Source organism: Chelonia mydas, chromosome 8 (genome assembly GCF_015237465.2).
Source record: "Chelonia mydas isolate rCheMyd1 chromosome 8, rCheMyd1.pri.v2, whole genome shotgun sequence".
NCBI classification, from domain to species: domain Eukaryota; kingdom Metazoa; phylum Chordata; order Testudines; family Cheloniidae; genus Chelonia; species Chelonia mydas.
Window position 1 is genome coordinate 48,283,374 of NC_057854.1, and position 23,947 is coordinate 48,307,320.

At 39.4% G+C, this 23,947-nt stretch overlaps 2 protein-coding genes across 9 annotated transcripts in view; both read left to right on the forward strand.

Moving 5' to 3' along the window:
- Positions 1-23,947, forward strand: part of RABGAP1L (RAB GTPase activating protein 1 like) — a 556,714-nt gene that overhangs the window by 202,495 nt on the left and 330,272 nt on the right. The gene's annotated exons all lie outside the window — the stretch shown is intronic.
- Positions 14,991-17,944, forward strand: GPR52 (G protein-coupled receptor 52). The gene has a single exon (XM_037907757.2). The coding sequence runs from the start codon at positions 15,123-15,125 to the stop codon at positions 16,206-16,208; it is 1,086 nt and encodes a 361-aa protein (XP_037763685.1). The 5' UTR covers positions 14,991-15,122; the 3' UTR covers positions 16,209-17,944.

Below are 23,947 nucleotides of genomic sequence, written 5' to 3' on the forward strand. Positions count from 1 at the left end.
TTCCATTTCCTTGGGGATGGTACATAGTAGATTTCTATTGTCCTGTACCACTACTCATCGGAAAACCTTCAAATTCTCTGGATACAAAAGATATCCCATTATCTAAAACAAGGCACTCTAGTAGGCCAAAAATAACAAATTCAGTGGTTAAGCAAGAAAAGAACTCCTTTGAGGTGCCTTGTGAAATTATGAATGCGGAAAGGTAACATGAGTAATAGTCTATAACAATTAACAGTGTGTAGCCATGCAGTGCAGTTGAGAGGCCAGAGATATCTACTGCAGTTCTCTGCTATGGTCTGTCTATGACTACCAGTTTCAAAGGATCCAGAGGAACAGTAGTTCTATGCATTGTGCGGGCTGAGCACGCCTTCTCCTGATGCTCAGTGTCTGAGTATAGCCCTGGCCACCAAGCATAACTATGCAGAAGTTCCTTTGTAACTCCTAAATGTTACACATCCAGGACTGCATATCGCAACACTGCTGGGATGACCACACAGGCTCTTCTTCATAAGAGATGTTGAGTAACACATGCCTTCACTGTGATCTTGGAACGAATTTTGTAGAGTGTACACAACATTTTCTTAAGGAGTGGATCCATCCAAACCACTTCTACAGCACATATCACCTTTCAAGCTCAATATCTTGAAGTGTGGCATCAGCAGTCCACCACATATGTTTTGGTAAAAAGCATAGTGTACTCTGCTGTTTCTGCCTATGTGGGTGCCAACTCAGAAGACTTTCTCAAAAGGTCATTGGCAAATAAATTGTCTTCCTTTGGTATGTACCAAATGGAAGTCATACTGCTACAACTGAATAATACACCACTGCAACTTCACACTCAGCAGGTCAATGGTGTTATGATAAAGGCCAAAACAGGCAAGTAATTGGTTTCTAAAGTGAAATGTCTTTCCACTAAGTAGACCTTGAAGCATACAATAGCAAGAACTCTAGTTCAATCTGGAAATGCTTTGCTTCCATCAGGGTGAGAGCACGACCACCTATGTACTGAGGTAGGCCAGTGAACGAACGTCAACTGCTATGACCAGACTACCCTGGTAGTCAGGGTAATGGTAGTGAAGCCACAGTTTGCAGCATTGGCTACGCTCAATTGGCTGACAGATACTACACTAGAAACTCTACAGCATCTTTTGCAAAGCTGCACGTGGCTGCATTTAACTTTGTCAGCTTGTTGGAGTTGGGTTAGCACCTGGTCCAGAATAGCATTATGCTCAGGAATGGTTTTAGCGAAGAGGAGAATATCATCCAAATAGCAATATGTACCCTGGATATCATGAAAGGACTGAGAGACCACTCTCTGAAATATCCCAGGAGCAGAGACTAAGCCAAAAGGGAGCCATTGATAGCTGTACCTCTGAGATAGCATGCTGAAAGTCAATAACTGCAAGCCACAGATCTTTGCCAATAACCGGATTGGTAATCCAACACAGAGAAAATCTGGGATCTACATACCCAGCTGGTTACCTCTTCAAAGTTTGACAATTAAAACTCCCCACATCTCATATATTTGAGAGCCCTAAAATTTGTGCAGTTGAATATCGCCATTTTTCTCATATACGCTCACAGAGTGTGAGCTCCAATCCGTAAGCCCTTCCCCCTCCCAAATGTTACCATTATCTTTCATGTGCTGCAGTTCTGCTTGGCGCTTGTCTACAAGTGCGAAAAGTATATGACGTGCAGGTGGTGAAAAGGGTGTTTAGCAGGGTGCTAAGTACTTTGGGAGCTTTTAATTGCTAGTCATTTGTTGAGTAATGTATTTAGCAGTCCAAACTTTTATTTGGCACTTGACAGTACTGTATAGTGTGTTGAATAGCTAATGTATTTCAGATGACCAGGGTTGTGAGTTCAATCCTTGAGGGGGCCATTTAGGGATCTGGGGCAAAAATTGGGGATTGGTCCTGCTTTGAGCAGGGGGTTGGACTAGATGACCTCCTGAGGTCCCTTCCAACCCTGATATTCTATGATAATCTGTGACTGCAGTGTAATTTCCATGCACGAGGGCTATGTATTAACATTAAGCTAACTGTACAGTGGATGGGTATGATGTGATATTTGGAATGCAAAAATGGCAGTTTTAAATAAAATGCATGGTTTTTAGACCTTAAATATACTTTCGCAAGCCATTAAATACACATTAGTCACATAACCAGAAGGATTCAGAGTAACAGCCGTGTTAGTCTGTATTCGTAAAAAGAAAAGGAGTACTTGTGGCACCTTAGAGACTAACCAGTTTATTTGAGCATGAGCTTTCGTGAGCTACAGCTCACTTCATCGGATGCATAGCATATCGTGGAAACTGCAGAAGACATTATATACACACAGAGATCATGAAACAAAACTTCCTCCCACCCCACTCTCCTGCTGGTAACAGCTTATCTAAAGTGATCATCAAGTAGGGCCATTTCCAGCACAAATCCAGGTTTTCTCACCCTTCCCCTCCCCCCCCCCCAAACTCACTCTCCTGCTGGTAATAGCCCATCCCTCTTTGAAACCTCTCTTTATAATGCGCATGATAATCAAGGTGGGTCATTTCCAGCACTAATCCAGGTTTTCTCACCCCCCCCCCCCACACACACCCCCCTCCAAAAACCACACACACAAACTCACTCTCCTGCTGGCAATAGCTCATCTTACAATGTGCACAGCAATAATCCAAGTTTAACCAGAACGTCTTGGGGAGGGTTTTGTAGGAAAAAAACAAGGGGAGATAGGCTACCTTGCATAATGACTTAGCCACTCCCAGTCTCTATTCAAGCCCAAATTAATAGTATCCAATTTGCAAATGAATTCCAATTCAGCAGTTTCTCGCTGGAGTCTGGATTTGAAGTTTTTTTGCTTTAAGATAGCGACCCTCATGTCTGTGATTGCGTGACCAGAGAGATTGAAGTGTTCTCCGACTGGTTTATGAATGTTATAATTCTTAACATCTGATTTGTGTCCATTTATTCTTTTACGTAGAGACTGTCCAGTTTGACCAATGTACATGGCAGAGGGGCATTGCTGGCACATGATGGCATATATCACATTGGTGGATGTGCAGGTGAACGAGCCTCTGATAGTGTGGCTGATGTTGTTAGGCCCTGTGATGGTGTCCCCTGAATAGATATGTGGGCAGAGTTGGCAACGGGCTTTGTTGCAAGGATAGGTTCCTGGGTTAGTGGTTCTGTTGTGTGGTATGTGGTTGTTGGTGAGTATTCGCTTCAGGTTGGGGGGCTGTCTGTAGGCAAGGACTGGCCTTTCTCCCAAGATTTGTGAGAGTGTTGGGTCACCCTTCAGGATAGGTTGTAGATCCTTAATAATGCGTTGGAGGGGTTTTAGTTGGGGGCTGAAGGTGACGGCTAGTGGCGTTCTGTTATTTTCTTTGTTAGGCCTGTCCTGTAGTAGGTGACTTCTGGGAACTCTTCTGGCTCTATCAATCTGTTTCTTCACTTCCGCAGGTGGGTATTGTAGTTGTAAGAATGCTTGATAGAGGTCTTGTAGGTGTTTGTCTCTGTCTGAGGGGTTGGAGCAAATGCGGTTGTATCGCAGAGCTTGGCTGTAGACGATGGATCGTGTGGTGTGGTCAGGGTGAAAGCTGGAGGCATGTAGGTAGGAATAGCGGTCAGTAGGTTTCCGGTATAGGGTGGTGTTGATGTGACCATCGTTTATTAGCACTGTAGTGTCCAGGAAGTGGATCTCTTGTGTGGACTGGACCAGGCTGAGGTTGATGGTGGGATGGAAATTGTTGAAATCATGGTGGAATTCCTCAAGGGCTTCTTTTCCATGGGTCTAGATGATGAAGATGTCATCAATATAGCGCAAGTAAAGTAGGGGCGTTAGGGGACTAGAGCTGAGGAAGCGTTGTTCTAAATCAGCCATAAAAATGTTGGCATACTGTGGGGCCATGCGGGTACCCATAGCAGTGCCTCTGATCTGAAGGTATACATTGTCCCCAAATGTAAAATAGTTATGGGTAAGGACAAAGTCACAAAGTTCAGCCACCAGGTTAGCCGTGACATTATCGGGGATAGTGTTCTTGATGGCTTGTAGTCCATCTTTGTGTGGAATGTTGGTGTAGAGGGCTTCTACATCCATAGTGGCCAGGATGGTGTTATCAGGAAGATCACCAATGGATTGTAGTTTCCTCAGGAAGTCAGTGGTGTCTCGAAGGTAGCTGGGAGTGCTGGTAGTGTAGGGCCTGAGGAGTGAGTCTACATAGCCGGACAATCCTGCTGTCAGGGTGCCAATGCCTGAGATGATGGGGCGCCCAGGATTTCCAGGTTTATGGATCTTGGGTAGTAGATAGAATATCCCAGGTTGGGGTTCCAGGGGTGTGTCTGTGCGGATTTGATCTTGTGCTTTTTCAGGAAGTTTCTTGAGCAAATGCTGTAGATGCTTTTGGTAACTCTCAGTGGGATCAGAGGGTAATGGCTTGTAGAAAGTGGTGTTGGAGAGCTGCCGAGCAGCCTCTTGTTCATATTCCGACCTATTCATGATGACAACAGCACCTCCTTTGTCAGCCTTTTTGATTATGATGTCAGAGTTGTTTCTGAGGCTGTGGATGGCATTGTGTTCTGCACGGCTGAGGTTATGGGGCAAGTGATGCTGCTTTTCCACAATTTCAGCCCGTGCACGTCAGCGGAAGCACTCTATGTAGAAGTCCAGTCTGCTGTTTCGACCTTCAGGAGGAGTCCACCTAGAATCTTTCTTTTTGTAATGTTGCTAGGCAGGTCTCTGTGGATCATTATGTTGTTCAGAGGTATTTTGGAAATATTCCTTGAGTCGGAGACGTCGAAAATAGGATTCTGGGTCACCACAGAACTGTATCATGTTCGAGGGGGTGGAGGGGCAGAAGGAGAGACCCCGAGATAGGACAGCTGCTTCTGCTGGGCTGAGAGTATAGTTGGATAGGTTAACAATATTGCTGGGTGGGTTGAGGGAACCATTGCTGTGGCCCCTTGTAGCCTGTAGTAGTTTAGAAAGCCATCAGCCACACTATCAGAGGCTCGTTCACCTGCACATCCACCAATGTGATATATGCCATCATGTGCCAGCAATGCCCCTCTGCCATGTACATTGGTCAAACTGGACAGTCTCTACGTAAAAGAATAAATGGACACAAATCAGATGTTAAGAATTATAACATTCATAAACCAGTCGGAGAACACTTCAATCTCTCTGGTCACGCAATCACAGACATGAGGGTCGCTATCTTAAAGCAAAAAAACTTCAAATCCAGACTCCAGCGAGAAACTGCTGAATTGGAATTCATTTGCAAATTGGATACTATTAATTTGGGCTTGAATAGAGACTGGGAGTGGCTAAGTCATTATGCAAGGTAGCCTATCTCCCCTTGTTTTTTTCCTACAAAACCCCCCACCAAGACGTTCTGGTTAAACTTGGATTATTGCTGTGCACATTGTAAGATGAGCTATTGCCAGCAGGAGAGTGAGTTTGTGTGTGTGGTTTTTGGAGGGGGGTGTGGGGGGGGGGGGTGAGAAAACCTGGATTAGTGCTGGAAATGACCCACCTTGATTATCATGCGCATTATAAAGAGAGGTTTCAAAGAGGGATGGGCTATTACCAGCAGGAGAGTGAGTTTGGGGGGGGGGGGGGAGGGGAAGGGTGAGAAAACCTGGATTTGTGCTGGAAATGGCCCTACTTGATGATCACTTTAGATAAGCTGTTACCAGCAGGAGAGTGGGGTGGGAGGAAGTTTTGTTTCATGATCTCTGTGTGTATATAATGTCTTCTGCAGTTTCCACGATATGCTATGCATCCGATGAAGTGAGCTGTAGCTCACGAAAGCTCATGCTCAAATAAACTGGTTAGTCTCTAAGGTGCCACAAGTACTCCTTTTCTTATAACCAGAAGGAGAGGTTAAAGGAAAAGACAATGCAAATAACAGTGCCCTTGATCAGGGTGCCTGGGCAGGGGTAGTTCATGCTGCTTTGTATATTTGCCAGTTTATTATTTTTGCCTGCCTCTTACCGTTAGTAGTAAGACCGGCCTGTTAGTTTTAATGGCAGTGTCTGTAGCCACATGATCATGGCTGAGGGCCTATACATGATTGTTGCTATTTTCCCCTTCCTAGAGCAATGCCTTGAGATAGGTACCCAACTAAAGTGAGTCCTGGTCGGTTGTCTCCTTCATGCTAGGTCACCTATTTTTTTGTTCTCTTTCCACTCAATAGATGCTCAAACAATGTGTGATTATCAAGCTTGATACTGTAGTGCTACTTTTGCTGCCAGATATTACAACCACTTACTAAGTGATGCAAGAGAGCAGTATCCTTTACACTTCTCCACAGCACCCTCCTCATGTAAATCATCCTCCAGCCAGTTTTCCACAGGGCTTTTAATTTTCATTGACTTGAGGAGTGAAAATATTCCATGTTTGTCCACAATTTTGGTAGTCAGATGAATGTACAGCTCTGAATTGAGTTTGTAGTTTCAAAAGTGTAGCCACTTAATCCTTGAGGTTCCAAACATTTTTTAAAGGAAAGCTGCAGTGATCAGTTCTGAGAACTTCGCTTAATGTATGCAAATACGAATATATGGATGGAGTCTCTATTTTGGTCATTAATACCAAGTTTTTAATCATTATGAAAGGTGGTTGCGTAATACACAGGGACATAAAAGGACCAGACAGAGAACTTTAACATATTCATGGCCAATTTCCTTCACTGATCCAATTCTGCAAAGCTTTTTCCTTTTGTTTTCTCGTCAGTTCCCAAGTTCTCAAGAGCTGCCCAGGCACAGATACGAGAATCCAGCAATTGGTTAGCTCTGTCTGCCTCAGTGATTCAGTCTCATGTCTTTCCCTGGGTGACCAATTCTGCGTAGTTCCTTGCAGGTCTGATTACTTCCACCATGGTAACAGCCATGGTGGACGTAACTTTCTTAATGATAACTTTTTTTAGTGCCAGCAGGTGGAGTAAATACAGGATGGAAAGCAGTGGGAAGGGAAGTACTTGACATGGAGAAGAGAATTCCTGCTAGCAGCTGACAGGTGAGGTGACTTGGGTGCAACCTGGAAGAAGGGAAGAGACTAGGGGCTGACTTTGAGACTACGAGGCGGAAGGTGGACAAACCATTTGTATTTACCTTAAATATAGAGGTGGAGGAAAACTAAGGAGTGAGCAGGGCTTCTTTTGCAGCTGAGAACAGGAAAGATTGCAGGGGAGAGGCAGAATTGAGGAGAGCAGAAGGGAAAGATGTTAAGGGATTGGGGAACAGCAACAATGGACAGGATGGAGAACAGTGAGCTTGGAAATGTGAAATAAAAATATGAAAATAAATGTACAGGATAAAATATTTAGAGCTGAAACTGAAATAAATAGATCCCTGGGATGAAAAGGGAACCAAGGTAAACCAATGCAGGGGAGGAAAAAATCTAGAATAGAAAATAAAGAAAAGGCTGGAATTCGATAGAAATGAAGTAAACTATAAAGAAATTAACTATTATAAAAAAAAAAGGAATATTTTTTTCCTCCTTGGCCTGAGCAAGTATCCACTATTCTGGGCCTTGCACAGTTGTTTCCGTTAGGAGGAGAAATTGATGATGTGAGTCAGATATTTCTTTGGTGCAATCCTGTTTATTTACAGTGAATGTACATGAACTCCTATTTCCCAGGGCTCAGTAAGAAGAAACAACAGCAGGGAGTTTCCTTGATCACAATTTCCAAATCTACTTCTCCAGTGATTTTTGTGTCCAAGAAGCTGTGTGTGGGGAAACCCCTGTTAATCTCCCTGAAATGGTTTTGCTCAGACCTTGCCATGTGGTCTCTCGCTGTGGGTGGTAGCTTCTGTTGTTTCCAGCTGTTTCACTATGTAAGGGGCATTTAATTGTTCCGTCAATTAGAGCATGAAAGAAGGGTATTTAGCATACTCCATAGTTTGAACCAGGTCTGCAATTTTCTGTAGATTAAACAACTGCTTGATGGTAGCCATTAACACCTTCCAGCATACCACTGTATATAAAGGGGAAATAATGAAACAGAACAAAAAAGGAGGACAAATTTTGTTTAAAAAATAATTTTGAGCTATTTTGTCTCCTAATGATCTACATGTGGAGGCCTTTGTTGTGTGTGGCTTTCCTCCTGCCCATGCGGAAATGGGGCAGTGCTGTCTCCAAGGCATAGCATCAGTTTCTCCATACCCTGCAAACTCCATGGATTTTGTCAGGGTTGGCTAGTTTCTGCTTAATTTGCACCCCCATCCCTCAACATGTAAAAAGACAATATAAATTACTGTAGACAGTTTGTAACTTGCACTGTTTCCCTTTTAGCTGTTTGAGAAAATCCATAATGAGTTGGGCTCTTGGAGCAGCTGAGGTCTGGGGAGCCACTGGCAGCTTGCCACTTGGCTTCTTGTCTGACTTCGCTTCCTGAATGGAAGAAGTCAAACTCCCCTACTTTTGTATAGTAATTCTCACACAAGGAAGAAGGGGCTAGATTTAATTAATCTAGTTACTTTATCACTTTTATTATAATTCATGAAACAGTATCATTTTACACTGAAAAAGATTCAACATGTATTGACATTGTTTCCACACTGTTACACACTGGCTAGTTAGTATCCTCCTGGACTCCTTTTACGACTTCCAAAATATGAGGGCAGGGTTGCTGCTTACAAATATTTGTAGGACTCTTTCTGAGCCCAGTAGAAAGACCTGATGATTCAAAAATATGCTGGACCAGATCTAGTGAGTGAGTTGGTTCTCAGTTGTTAACTTCTATTTAGTGATGCATCTCTGCAGGAAGCCTAGTTTGATTATGTACATTAGGGCTTGGAAGTATGAGCTTCGACATTCAAAATTATTATGTGGAGCCATCCAAGATTGAGGTGCAAGCTGGATGAGGTAATATTTTTTATTGGACCAACTTCTGTTGGTGAGAGAGACAAGCTTTCAAGCTACACAGAACTCTTCAGGTCTGGGAAATGTACTCAGAATGTCACAGGTAAATACAAAGTGAATACACCAGATTGAGGTGTCAGCAGAGGAGATTTTGGAACAAACTGATCAATTAAACAGTAATAAGTCATCAGGACCAGATGGTATTTACCCAAGAGTTCTGAAAGAAACTATCACTTAAATCAGCCTCTGTACCAGACAACTGGAGGATAGCTAATGTAATGCTGATTTAAAAAAAGAAAAAACAAGACTCCAGAGGCGATCTTGGCAATTACAGGCTTTTAGGCCTAAGTTCAGTACCAGGCAAATTAGTTGAAACTGTAGTAAAAAACAAAATTATCTCTCACACAGATAAATATAATATGTTGGGGAGAGAAAAGTCAACATGGCTTTTGCAAAGGGAAATCATGCCTCGCCAATCAATTAGAATTCACTGAGGGTGTCAACAAGCATGTAGAAAAGGATGATGGAGTTCATATAGTGTACTTGGACTTTCAGAAAGCCTTTGACAGAGTCCCTCACCAAAGGCTCTTAAGCAAACTAAGGGATAAGAGGGAAGGTCCTCTCATGAATTAAAAGACAGAAAACAAAGGGTAAGAATAAATTATCAGTTTTCACTATGGAGAGAAGTAAAGGGTGGTGCCCCCAAGGATCTGTACTAGGACCAGTACTGTTCAACATTTTCATAAATGATCTGAAAAAAGGGGTGAATGCTGAGGTTTCAAAGTTGGCAAATGATACAAAATTACTCAGATGGTTAAATCCAAAGCTGACTGTGAAGAGTTATAAGGGATCTCACTAAACTGGGTGAGTGGGTGACGGAGTAGTAGGTGAAATTCAGTGTTAAGTGTAAAGTAATGCACATTGAAAAATAATCCAACTATACATACGATATGATGGGATCTAAATTAACTGTTACAACTCAAGAAAGAGATGTTGGAGTTGTTGTGGAAAGTTCTCTGAAAACATCCACTCACTGTGCAGCGGTAGTCAAAAAAGCTAACAATCTGAGGAACTATTGGGAAAAGGATAGATCATAAAACAGAAAATATGATAATGCCACTTTATAAATCCATGTGATGCCCAAATTTTGAATGCTGCATGCAGCTCTGGTCACCCCCTCTCGAAAAGGATAGATTGGAATTGGAAAAGGTGCAGAGAAGGGCAAGGAAAAGGATTAGGACATGGAACAGCTTCTGTGTGAAGAGAGATTAAAAAGACTGGAACTGTTCAGCTTGGAAAAGAGACGACTAAGGGGGGGAGGATATGAGAGAGGTCTATAAAATCATGAGTGGTGTGGAGAAAATGAATAGGGAAGTGTTATTTACCCCGCCTTTTAACACAGGAACTAGGGGGTCACCTAATGAAATTAATAGGCAGCAGGTTGAAAACAAACAAGAAAACATACTTCTTCACACAACTCACAGTCAACCTGTGGAACTTGTTGCCAGGCGATGTTGTGAGGGCCAAAAGTATAACTGGGTTAATAAAACAATTAGATAAGTTCATGAAGGACAGGTTCATCAACAGCTATTAACCACTGTTGTCAGGCCTGCAATCCTATCCTCTGAGTGTTCCTAAACATCTAACTACCAGAAGCTGGGACTGGACAACAGGGGCTGGATCACTTGATAATTGCTAAGGTTAAGATTTTGTCTCACTTATTTTTAGTAAAAGTCATAGACAGGTTGCAGGCAGTAAACAAAAATTTGAGGGAGCCAGTGACTTGTCTGTGACTTTTACTAAAAATAACTGGGAGGAGGGCAAATGGGGGAAGAGGAAGGAATGACAACTGGAGCCCTATGCGGCGGGGGGACTGACAGCCTGAGCCCCACCACCACAGTGAGGTGTAAAGCCTAGCTGAAGTCACGGAGGTGGGGAGGGGGTGCACACAGCCCCAGCTCTCGCCTAGCTGTGGGGGGCTGGTAGGGGAGCATATGGCTCTGGCCCCAGCTGCAGCCACTGACAGCTGAAGCCAAAGAAATCACGGAGGTCTGATAAAGTTACAGAATCTGTGACTTCCATGACCTCCATGACTAAATTGTATCCTTAATAATTGCCCTGTTCTGTTCATTCCCTTTGAAGCATCTGGCAACCGGCCACTGTCAGAATATTGAGCTAGATGGACCTGTGGTCTCACTCAGTCGCTGTTATTATTTAGAAATCAGAAAGTTTCAAAACTATTGTCATGTAAACTTTATTTTTTTAAATTTACCTTTTTATGATTCCCTTAATGCTACGTTTAACTGCTGCTAAATTTGAAGTGTCTGGTTTTCAGTGTTTTAAAAAGTGTAGAAGAGCCCTTCACTTTTAGCCTGGATCATGTGTAGAGTCCAGCAGAAGGAAGGGAGGAGTAGGGATGTCTCATCCACTTTTCCTCTCCCAAGCCTTCTCCTCACCCCATCGCCAGCTGCAAGCAAGTGGGAAAGGAGAAGAGTCAAAATTCCTTTCCTTTGCTCCTCTTGTGGTGCAGCTAGGTGTTACTCAGAGCTGAGCCTAAAGGCTCAATCTAGTTCTAACACATTTTGTTGCTGCAATTTACAATAGCAAGTGATTGGAATATCTTTTATGTTGCACTAAAGTACTGCTTTATATTTCTCTTAAATCCCTCGACTGGAGGAATACAGTATCACTGCTATACCAGTGTATTTCGTATTTATGTTGCTTCAGTTCAGTATGCAGTTCCAATTTCTAGAGATTTGTCATTCAGCCTTGCAAATTTGCTTCAGGCTGAATTTGAAATACAAGGTGTTAACCCAGGAGCAACTTTTGCCAGATTTGATCTGTGGTTTGATGTAGCAGAATTACAAGAATTAGTAATTAGATACTTTATTCTATTTTATTCACTCTCTAAAACCAAACCTGTGACAAATGTATTTTGCTGGCCCTTAACTAAATTGTGCTGTGCTGTATTGGTGTATGATTGGGTATTTTCTGAATATACTGAATGTTTCAATTTTGTGTTAAAAGTGTGTCTAGTGTGAATGTAATAATTTTACTTTATGCTCATTTTGTATCATGGAATGACTAAACACATATATTTAACGGATCCATAACCAGAAGAGGAATAATATCATGAATATGTATTGGTATTACATAAGTCAGTTAATTGAGTTTAAAAAATCTGTGGACTTTAACACTACAACGGTCTGTTACATTGTCTCAGACTCACCTACTGAAAGAAAATTATTCTGACCCAAAATCTTTTTTTAATAACTTACTAAGTATACAGTTAGACATTTTGAATTATTTTAGGGACATATTTTAAGTTACCCCTTTAAAATCCATTGATAATGCCCCCCCGCTCCTTTTTTTTTACATTAAGCTAAAACAAATAATTGGTTAATGTTAAATCACTTAAACGTTTAGAAGCAATGGATGTTAGTTTCATTCCTAACAAATACTGTGAGAATAACTTTCTCAACATTGTATTTAGGTATTGCAGTAGATAATGTTGTATACTCCATAAATATACTGTGCTGAGACCTCTTCATATCTAGACATAATAGAGAGAATTAATTAGGTAGTTTCAGCCTTAATTTTAAATGTCTTTGCATTTGGGTATTTATTTTGGATCTTAAACATTGCTTAAATGTATTTTTTATGATTCTGTAGTTACGTTAACCTAACTACATTTGTCTTGTATAAATAGTTCAGCAATTTGAATTGATAAGAGGGTAGAAGCTGATTTTAAACTTTTACAGATCAAAAAAGAAGCATTTTTTTTACTTTAAAACCATCAGTATGACTTTATGAAGGTTAGCACTTATTTGTTTAATAATTAATAGGTCTTTCCTGCCAATAAGAATTAATTACTGCTGACTTGCTTTAACTGGTGATTGTTATAGTAATATTATGGTAGTTTCTATGTGGTATGCAACGGTTTTTTGCTAATCTGCAGGATATAACCCTATGGAAGTACTAGAAGGGAAGCCTCTTTCAGAAGTTTCCAAATGCCATTAATATATTATAGGGAAATGGTCAGTTCCATTGTCTTAATTTGTCATTCTTATTTGCCTCTTGCTGTGTAAGCCTGCATTGTGCCTGGCAACTGTTACCTAGTGACAATTTCAGCTGCTTTAGCCATTGGCTGTGCTGTTGATTGGGGCAGAAGGACCGAGTCACCTTTCTGATAGTGAGTTCTTCTGCATCAGCTAAGGATAAAGAGGAGCAGCAGGCTCAGGTGCAAGCAATAATTTTGAGAGAGAATGTGAGAAATAGTGACAGCATCCTTGTAACTGCCTCACAGTAAATAGGACTTCTGTATCAAGCAGTTCACCATAGCAGCTGATAAGAATGAACGTAGGTGAGAAACATTGGTTTATTGATGTAGCAAGAGAATTTTTTTAAGTAGTAGTTATTTTGTAACAGATTAAGTTACTTATAGACAGAGAGAATGAACAACTGGCAAGTGTTTTGGGGATGTTATAAAATCAAAAAGACCCTTTTGTACAGCATGATGGTGCATCTTGGAAAATTAACTTCAAAAGAATGCTTTCTATCAAACTACTGCATCAGAAGTGGAGAAAATGCTTCTTTTCTAGTGAATGAAATTCCTTCAGAAGGAGCAGCGAAGACTATCAAAAGCACCAATGAGATGTCAGTACTTTTAAAGGGACGTTAAACAAATGCTAAAATAATATCTAAATGACCTTGACAAATCTTTTTATTTGGATTGATTCATTCTTGTCTGCCTCTTCATAATCTCAGGAATTCTAGGATTAAAGATATTTTTAGTATTTCTGGGGTTTTTTAAAAGCAAGACTGTGTACATTTAGTAACCTAGCTAATGGTCCTTGCACTAATCAAGCAGTTACTCAAAAATGAATACAGAAGAGGCTTTCTTTAACATATGGCTGCTCCATAACTGCAAATACAGTTAACAGGTAATGTCCAGCTATTAGAAGATCTGGTTTTTAAAGCAGTGATTTATCATGCTAATCATCTAATAAAAACCGAAAGTCTGTGGCAGCCTAGAAGCTGAAGCTGAATGACAGAATATTGGAGTAAACAATGGCAGCTTTTCTAGTCTGATCAGCATTTCATTAGCTTCACAGCAGAATGCAGATGGAAGTTTCTGTTCTTGTTGTATGGCGCTTGTGAAAGGATTCAGGTGTTGCTACAAAGGTGAGAAATATCATGGATATATCTATGAACTTCACTGTACTGATCCACTGTAGCAGATATGGCATTATTTCTGAAGAAAATTATTTTTGATTATCACTGCTGAAATGAAATGCAAGAAGGATTTATTTTGTCTGTGAGGACCTTGGATTATGCTGCTGACATTGATAGTTGGAGTGGACCGTAACTGTTTAAAAGAGTTTTGAATACTGACTTAAAGCTCCAAAATTTATTCTTACATTTTTCTGATTTTTAAGTGAGTACACATGATCTTCCTCATTGTACAGGTAGATATATGTTTTCCTTCCTGGGAGTCAGAGGACAAACCTAGCTTTCCCCATACCCTTCTCCCTCCAAATAAAATTCATTATTCATACACAGACTGTGGTGAGTCTATTGGAATTAACCCGGACAGAAATGTTTTCCTTTCCTCTCTAATGAATAGGATAGATGAAGCAAAGATCTCCTGAACGGAGCCAAAAGCACGATACGGTGAACTTTTCCTTGGTTTTCCAGACATTCTGTGATTTAATTATTTAAATGAACATAAAACATTAATTCATTTCTAAAGATTGCTGATTCAGGAAACCTGTGTTGTATTGAGACATTTCTCTTTTTTTTATTTGTATTTTTCTAGCTAATTCCAAAGAAACTGCCTTTCTCAGGAAAAAAACAATCACAGAATTTTTTTTGAGGCAGTTGACTTTTTCCTGTCCCCCACCCCCCGTTCCTTTTTTTTTTTTTTTTTTGGTTTTTATTTTCATCTGCCACAAATACACTAAAAAGAACCTGTTTTCTTTAGAAGTGCCTTTTTTTTTTTTTTTTTGGTAAAGATGGAGAGCACTGGAGGAAACTCGTCAGTGGCCTTTTTGGCTTTTTTTTTCTTTCCTCAAAGCTAAGGTGTGTCAGAGCGTTGCATTGATGCTAAAGGGGCATCAACAGCTATGAGACTGTAACCTCCCTGATAGAAGCACTGGCAGTGTCTACAAAGAGAGATGATGAGACTCTGAAGCAGAGTTTAGCTGATGTTGGGCAGGTCACCTGCTCACTGTAGCTCTGATTGCAGTGTTCCCTAATCCCAAACCATGAACCACTCCAGATGGACTGAATGGAGGACTCTGAACATGAGCAGTATCATTGTGAATGTGTCTGAGCATCTCTCCTGTCCGCTAGGATTTGGCCACTACAATGCAGTCGACATCTGCATCCTTGAGACGGTCATTATTGTTTTGCTAACATTTTTAATTATTGCTGGTAATTTAACTGTAATATTTGTCTTTCACTGTGCTCCGCTCTTACATCATTATACCACCAGCTGTTTTATTCAGACTATGGCCTATGCTGATCTTTTTGTTGGAGTTAGCTGCCTGGTTCCTACATTATCATTGCTTCACTATTCTACAGGTGTCCACGAGTCCTTGACTTGTCAGGTTTTTGGATATATCATCTCTGTGCTGAAGAGTGTCTCCATGGCATGTCTTGCTTGCATCAGTGTCGACCGCTATCTTGCTATTACAAAACCTCTCTCCTATAATCAACTGGTCACGCCTTGTCGCTTGAGAATCTGTATCATTTTGATCTGGATATACTCTTGTCTGATCTTCTTACCTTCCTTTTTTGGTTGGGGAAAACCTGGTTACCATGGTGATATTTTTGAATGGTGTGCTACCTCCTGGCTCACCAATGCCTATTTTACTGGCTTTATTGTGTGCTTACTGTATGCTCCAGCTGCTTTGGTAATCTGCTTCACATATTTCCACATCTTCAAAATTTGCCGGCAGCACACCAAAGAGATAAATGACCGGAGAGCTCGCTTTCCTAGCCATGAAGTGGATGCTGCGGGAGAGACTGGGCACAGCCCTGACCGCCGCTATGCCATGGTTTTATTTCGGATAACCAGTGTGTTTTACATGCTTTGGCTCCCCTATATCATATACTTTCTGCTGGAGAGCTCTAGGGTGCTGGAAAATCCAGCACTTTCCTTCTTAACAACATGGCTTGCTATAAGCAATAGTTTCTGCAACTGTGTGATATATAGCCTCTCCAACAGTGTTTTCAGGCTGGGACTCCGGAGACTGTCAGAGACAATATGTTCATCTTGTATGTGTTTAAAAGACAAGGATGTACGGGACCCCAAACCTAGAAAACGGGCTAATTCCTGCTCCATTTAAAGAAAACTGGGACAACTAATGAAATGCAATCTGACATTGGGTTTGGATAGCATTTATTACATCTGGAAATTTGCCACAACAGAAATATTTACTTGAATAGTTCCTAGGACATGAAATGGGGTTAGCAAGTGATTCGTAATAAAGGAAAAGGTTGCTATTAAAGGGCACTGAAAGGGCACACAAATTATAATGAATATGGGTCTTGTGAAATTGTGTGGTGGTATGACAGAAATTAACAGAAGATGAAAGAAATCAATATCTCATATCTTCTGCAGGGCATGAAATAACTGGCACTTCAAAGCAGGCTCCCCCTTGAGATAAATTAGTGACCTATTAATTTTTTTCCTTTTAGAGAAATTGTCATATACAGTATTATATATGTGGCAGGATATACAGTAGCCTCAAGCATTAAAATATACTTTTTTAAACACAGTGAATGGCTCTCCATAAATGATATTGACAGAGGATGCATAATAAATGTTGCAATTTAACAATCAGCTGCATATAGTCTTTGCTTGTGTCTTGTACTATTTTCAGTTGTACAAATATCCGCTAAACCTTTCCCCTCTCCCACCTCCCCCCAAACCCCATACAAATTAAAGAAACTGATGGGTACACTTTTTGGATAAAATTAAAGTTTTGTTTTTTGCATTTCTTGTGCAGCTTCCACAAAGCCTGCTTCTTCTCCTCACCCCCCGCCACCCCCCATTTCCATTTTTTCATGCCCTGCACCCTGGGTTCCATTATTCAGAAGTGACTTAGTTAATGAAGGAGCCTGTCAGATAAACTTGATTTCAAATAACTTCTTCCTTCAGAAAATTCTGGCTATTTTTACTAGCTGGATGTTTGCATTCACCATATTCTAATGACTTTTACAAAATTTGTTCTCTGGATCCTGCTAAATTAGCACACAGTACTGATGTGGTGTCCTTTAGGATGTACTAAAGCTTTTCCTTTAGCAGTTACACAAATAATCCTAATGCAAATATGATAACCACACACAGCAGTGTCACATCACTGCTCAGTGCATTTAAAAAAAAATTTAATGGAAAATAACTTTTCTGTGGGGTCTGAATAGCTGACTGTTGTAGCTGCCAATCCTTTGTGTGAACCTAGCTTGCACATAGTGTATTTTTTTAAAAAAGAAAATGTAAAGTATGTGATCTGTGCCTAATGTTTTCATAGCATATGGAGTAGGTCAATTTTAAGTCTACAGGATTTTAAAAAAGAATTAGTTGCTCTAAGAGAAATACTTTTATGCAGTTATTAAATAGATATTTATTAGAGGAGGAGGTGGAGAGACAATTTAGTATAAAATACAGATAAGAGCCTCAGTATTGCCTTTTGTAATGAACTGCCTTTCAGGTTCACCGCTTAAATAAAATACTTTGCAAGGGCACTACATGTGTAATAAATTGCCTAGGGTTCAGATATAGTATGGCAAGTAGTGACATATTTTAAATATTAGTTTTAACCCAAGGTGCCATTTTCTCAGATGGTGATTTGTTTTGTTTTTTAAAAAGGCCTAACTATTGCTACTCTTAACAGCTGCGAAATAGTTTCTTATTTTACCAAAATGCATATAATGAAATTGTGCCTGTGACTTTTCGTAACGGAAGTCAACCTTATTTGCACACCAATGGTTTGACTACAGTAGTCTCTTTAAAAAAAAAAAAAAAAAAAAAAAAAAAGTACGCATTGTTTTATTGAGGTGGTTCTGAACCCCTGTACATTTTTAAAACTGTAAGAAAGGTAAGAAAAAATAAAAAGAATAAAGTAGTATTATGTATATCAAAACCGCACTTGGCTTTAGTTCCCTGATGTTATTCTGTGTTCTCTGAAAGTCCAAATGGGAGACAACTAAGGAATTAGAATTAAAAAAAAAAAAAAAAAAAACCATTAATTTTTGGGTTTTTTGCTTTCCCTACATCGTGCGTCTGTGTCATTGTTTCTAATATTGTGTATTGGTGAGCCAGGTTTAAGTGCCAGTTGGAACTTTCCTCTAGTCTAGCTAAGCTTATTTGGTGTTGATAATTACCCCAGATTAATACTCCAGATACAATTTGAGAGGAATTCCTTGGTACCTTTGTCTTTACCCCATATATCTCATAGTTGTTCCTTTCTAGACAGATGAACCTATTCCTTCCCTTCTGAAGACAATGGGTGAAATTTTTGTAAGTGCTTAAGTGGTTTAGTGTGATTTTTTAATGAATTTTAGGCATTTTGGTGCCTATGTGTCATTGAAAAAGAGAGAGAGAGATTTAGGCTCCTAAGTGTCCAGGGTGGGTAAAAAATTATTTAAAAATAAATCAAAATAAGAGTTTGTTTAAATTAATTTTTCTTTTTAAAAACAAACCTTTTTAAAATGGCCTATGTTAAGGCCTAATTTATTATAATCTATTAAAATAATTTAAATACATAAAAGAAAAATGCTGCTTTAATGAGCCCTCCTCAAATTTTAATGAGTTAATGGGTTCAGCTGTTTTTATGATACAGAGAATCAGGGGGAAAACATCTTTAAATTTTGCAGTCAGTTAAGCTTTATAAATGTCACAATACCGCATTCAGTATCTATATTATTTTTAATCTTTGCAATTGAGTGAATGCTAGTATTTACATTTACTTTCAGTTCTGCTGAGCAGAAAAGCTTTTGTCTTAATTACTTTTGTTTTCAGTTAAGCCAGCAGATGAAGAGAAAATATTTTCTTCATTTGGACTAATTGATTCAAAATGGAGAAACCAACCGGGAGTTGAAAAAACAGGAAAGCATGTTTTCATCCCATCTCTGAATAAAAACCAGGTGTGAGAGAGAATTAAATCTATTAAGTCTAAAAGTTGAAGGACAAGGGGCCAGATTTTCAAAGGTATTTAGGTGCCTAAATATGCAGATAGGCTCCTAGTGGGATTTTGAGAAGTACCTATCAGCACTTTTGGCCCCCACATACCTTTTTTATTTCCTGGTCACCATAGGCCAGATTTACAATCTGATAATTCACTAACTACAATTTATACTTCCTTTGTTCAATAAATCCGTTAGTCCTAAATGCAAAACTAGTTGATAAACTTACGTATTCAGTACATTTAAGGTAGCTTTATTTTATTGATAAACAATTTTTAAATGTTTTTCTTGTGCATTTTTAAATTAATTCCAATTGCCATCCAAATGTAACTCCATATAAATCCGGAATAAAAAATTAATGATCTAGTGAATAAAAAATGTATCGTTAACCATTTTCTAACAGTAAAAAGGGAATAATTAAGAATATGAAGAAATGTATGTTAAACTATACAATTGTTTAAGTGTTTATAAATACAGGGTATTCTCATGTTAGCAAAAAGGTGTTAGTTACACGTTTAGTGTAAAGGTTATATTTACTTGCAAATCAATATGTTTTAATGGTTGTACCAACCAATGAGAACAAACCTTTAAGAAAATGGCTAAAGTATAAATGCAAAACAGGGTTAAAATAAATTATTTCTTGCTGATGTAAATAATTATTAAAATTGGTGATTTAAATCAATCCACCTTGTAAATGCCTGAATCATTTTTGAAAATGAGATTAAGATCCTTCTGAAAAGTTTACCCAGTGGATACTTCATAGATATCTCCAGCTGTTCTGTAGTGCATGGAATCAAGCTTTGGTCTTCACGCTGCAGCTAGTTTTGTTAAACTCTACATGGTGATTCTTCCACCTTTTTGGGGAAGTGTAACCTGTTTATTGGCCTAAGACCAGTCTGTGCCCACATACTCATAATTTAACTTGTAGTTAAGGCTGCCTGTGGGAGGGTGAAGTAGCAGTATGCCAGTCTCTAATGAAATAAGCTAATTTTTTAAGGTGAAGAGGGGGAAAACTAAAAACCTGTCACCAAAGTCTCAGGTTACTAGTTTTGGTATGCACCGCAGTGGTTCAAGTCTTAAAGGTGACTTGAAAAGGGGCTTTGCCTCTTCGTTCTCATTTACTGACAGTGTAGTATTAAGATGAATGTTTTGGGGGTTTTTAACCTTTCAAATATCAACCTTCCTTAGGGGACCCAAAGATGTGGTTAGGGAGATTTTACAGCACCCACTTGAAAGGAAAGGGTGAATGTGTAGCAAAAGAGCTTTTCTTCCAATTATTTGTTTGGTGGTTGAGTTCAATAGCTGCTTAGAAAAACAAACAAGAATTCAGTTTGAGTAAAAATCACTCCCTCTGAATTGAATAGATGTTACTTGTTTGGTATTTGTGACATGATAAACAAGGTATATCTTGAGTCATCTGCAAAATCTGTTAAGTGAAACATGATAAACAAAACCTGAATGTATCATATAAATAAATAGGAAAAAAATTCGGTAATAAAATCACAGACTAACCTCTTTTCCTTCGTAGGTTACCTGTAATTGTGTGTGGTGATACTAAGCAACTTAACAAACCTCTTAAATCACTGCTTTGGCTCAAAATGCTTTCTATTATTTTTAACATCTTTTTGATTTTCTCTAAATCTATTTTTTGTGAGTTGTTGTAACTGAAAAAGTGCCTGATCCATGGGACAACTATATAAGGGCTTGCAGGACTGGTATTAAAAAAAGGTTTTTCTTCAGATTTACTACTACTTTAACTAGTTTGCCTACCATTTACTATCATTTGAGTATGCAGAAATGTGTGCTAGCAATGTGACTCCTGCTTTTGAGGCTTTGGGTTTTTGATTATGATGCTTATCCAGCCCTTTATAATTATTTCCATGGGTGAGTAGCCTACATATGCTCTGTGAGCCTCTAGGGTATCACAGCTACAATAAAGCTGCTTTTATTCCAGAGAATTTCCTCTAGCTGATTTCATCTTTTTATAGCTGCCTAATCCTACTCCATTCTCAGAAGCAGACTTGGATCCTTCCCAGCCTAAGTATTCTATATAAAAGTAAAGGTAGGGGATGCCCTGAACCTGGTCAGCATATCCCAGATATGCAGGATATGGCAGCCAAGAAATAAATGAAAAAGCTCATTTAACTGTTTCCTGGCTTGTCCAACCTATGTCACCCAAAGCAGCTTCATAACTCCATGCTCTTCAACTGGATACTCTTCTCTGACCTTCCTGGTCAACCCAGTCAACAACCCCTATATGTCACCTACTGAAGTTTATGGAATCCAGAAAGCTGCATAATGTCTCTTCTAAACAGGGCCACATGATCTATATGTGCTATTGTTTTCTTGAGATTAGAATGAAATCTTTATAGAAGAGAAAACATATTGAAGGTTTGCTTGTTTTCTGGAAGGACAGTTTCCAGTTATGTAATTGGAATTCCACTGCAGCAGTGACAAGGTGGGGAAAACCAAATTACATACTGCATACATATTAACTGGTAAAAGGTTTTTAATTGACCCTGTACATACTGATGACTAACTGTGGGTATTTTTTTTTAAATAAGGTAATAAGAGTTAACAGTTGTTCAGCAAGTTACAGAAATGTCTTAAAGTTGAACAAATCTTTTACTTTTCAAAAATTTTACTTTAATACATTTTTACTATAGCACCACAGATGTGCATGATGATTTATAGACCTAGGGACTAATTCACTTCTACTAGCAGCGTCCTCGCTGCAAGCTACCTTTGTGCAAATAACAGTGGAGAGGAAAGTTCTTTTGCATATGAAGCTAGTCTTCCGTCATATAGGGACGCAAAACCTGGCCATACTGAACTTCTGTTTGGAGAGCTGGCTGGAACTCTTTACCTGGCAGTTAGAATTCTGAGATGGTGCTCCACTCTAGAGATGCTACAGCAGAGTGTATATCAGGTGGTTTGCCTTTGCTCCTTGTCCAACAGGCAGAATCTGTGATACTTACCTCCCCATCCCTCTTCTCAGACTTTGGAGATATCAGCTGTGGGAAAGATTCTCCAAAGGCCATTTGCAGGAGGGGTAGGTCAGAACGCCTTCTGAATACACCCATGTCCCCGCTCAATGGGAGATCACTTTGTTTCCTTCTTTCTGGTCCCTGCTTTCTCTTTCTTGTAACAGTTACATGAGTTTACTGCAGCCTTAGGCTGCAGGAACCTCTGTGTTGGAGTGGAGTCGGGAGGGGTGGATATTCTGAATGCTGGATGGGAGTAGGGCATTCATTTGCTTATGTAGGTTCCGGAGATGGGGCTGCTGTGGAGATATTACCTCACCCACCATCTCTTGGAATCTGTCAGACTGATTGCTGAAATTTTTAACTCGTGAGTTAACAACCAGTACTGTATGTCTCTTACTGCTATGTGCCAGAATATAGGTCAAAATCTGGCCTGTAAAGCAAGCATGGCTACCTATACTTTTTATTTATTTTTAAGTTTGCTCCTCTGAAGAAGGGCTTCTCTAATAAAAGAATTCTCTGTAAGGTTTGCATAAAGGTTTTTCTTTTCCTTAGCATGCATTGGAGGATTCCACATGAGGCTTAACTCCTTTTGATGGACAAAAGGAAGTACAGTAGATATTTCTTCTTATGTCAGTCAGGCAACTGCCCAATTTGCGTCACGTCCTGATTTTCCACAAAGTCTCCTAGTATGATGATCTCACATTCTTGCATGTGAAAACCAGATTAAGGAGAAAGCTCTGATTTATTTTCTTCTTCAGTTTATTCCGTGGTTACAACTTCTATTTCTTTGTTAACTGTAAGTCACATAAATGTTTTGTTAATGGAATACTCCTCACTTCCATGTACCTACAGACCTTTTGAAATAAAAATAAAATGTAGGAAATAACAGTACAAATATTAACCAAATAAATCAACATGTCCAACCAAGTCATGAAATCAACATGGTTAATAAAATGAACATTAAAACCCCTCCCTGTGCCATTAGAATGCTGGAGTTCTCTGAAACGTTTTAGGAAATGGCCCACAATAATAAAAAATTAGCTGCTAAGCAAAAAATTAGAATGTAAAGGTTGAAATGAGGACACGTCCTGTACTGCAGGTTAAGCAAAGCAAAATTGCTTACATTTATGTATGAGATTCCCCTTGTGCAAATGTGTATAGATTGCATATATTGTGCCATGGCATTTGCTATTCCGTTTCTCCTGAGTATTTGTATTGGTACTTTGAATCTGATTTTACATTTAGTATGAAAGCGGATATGTGAAGATTGGCTTCTACTTAGGTGCAATTGATGCCTTCAAGGGTGAAAAGGACTGAATACTTGGGTAATGGAAAAAAAAATATTAGCCATTTTCTGATGGTAAAAGTATTATCCATACAGTGACTTTTTTCCAGAGAAATGTTCTTCTTTATTTTCTTGAATTGGCAAATTTAATCTCTTTCTAAGATGTCTCTCCAGAGAAAACCATGAGCAGTGAAACACAATGCCACATTTAAATGTGCTTTCTTATTTGAAGATCTTCCATGTTTGCTGAAAAAGCTCAAATGCCATTATGTGGCAGAACTGTGGGAAGAATGACATGCTGTGTTGTATGCCTAATGGCTACTGTGCTATAGTTTTTGTACTAAGTCTATGCTCTCCCCATCCCCACCCCCAAACCAAGGTGGTTTTTTTCCCCTTGTGGATCTAATACTTTTGATTTTTGGCTGTACAGGGTCTATTAAAGATGATCTTAAAATTGTATTTGCTATTGTTTCCGCAAATATTTTTAATGTCCATTGGTATTTCCCTATTGAATATCGTTGATCATTTTTAGTTTTTACTCTCAGCAAAATCTAATTAGAATATATTTTAAAAGTAGTTCACCTGTCAAACTGCATAGTAACACTAAGTGGCTACAGAGGGAAATACA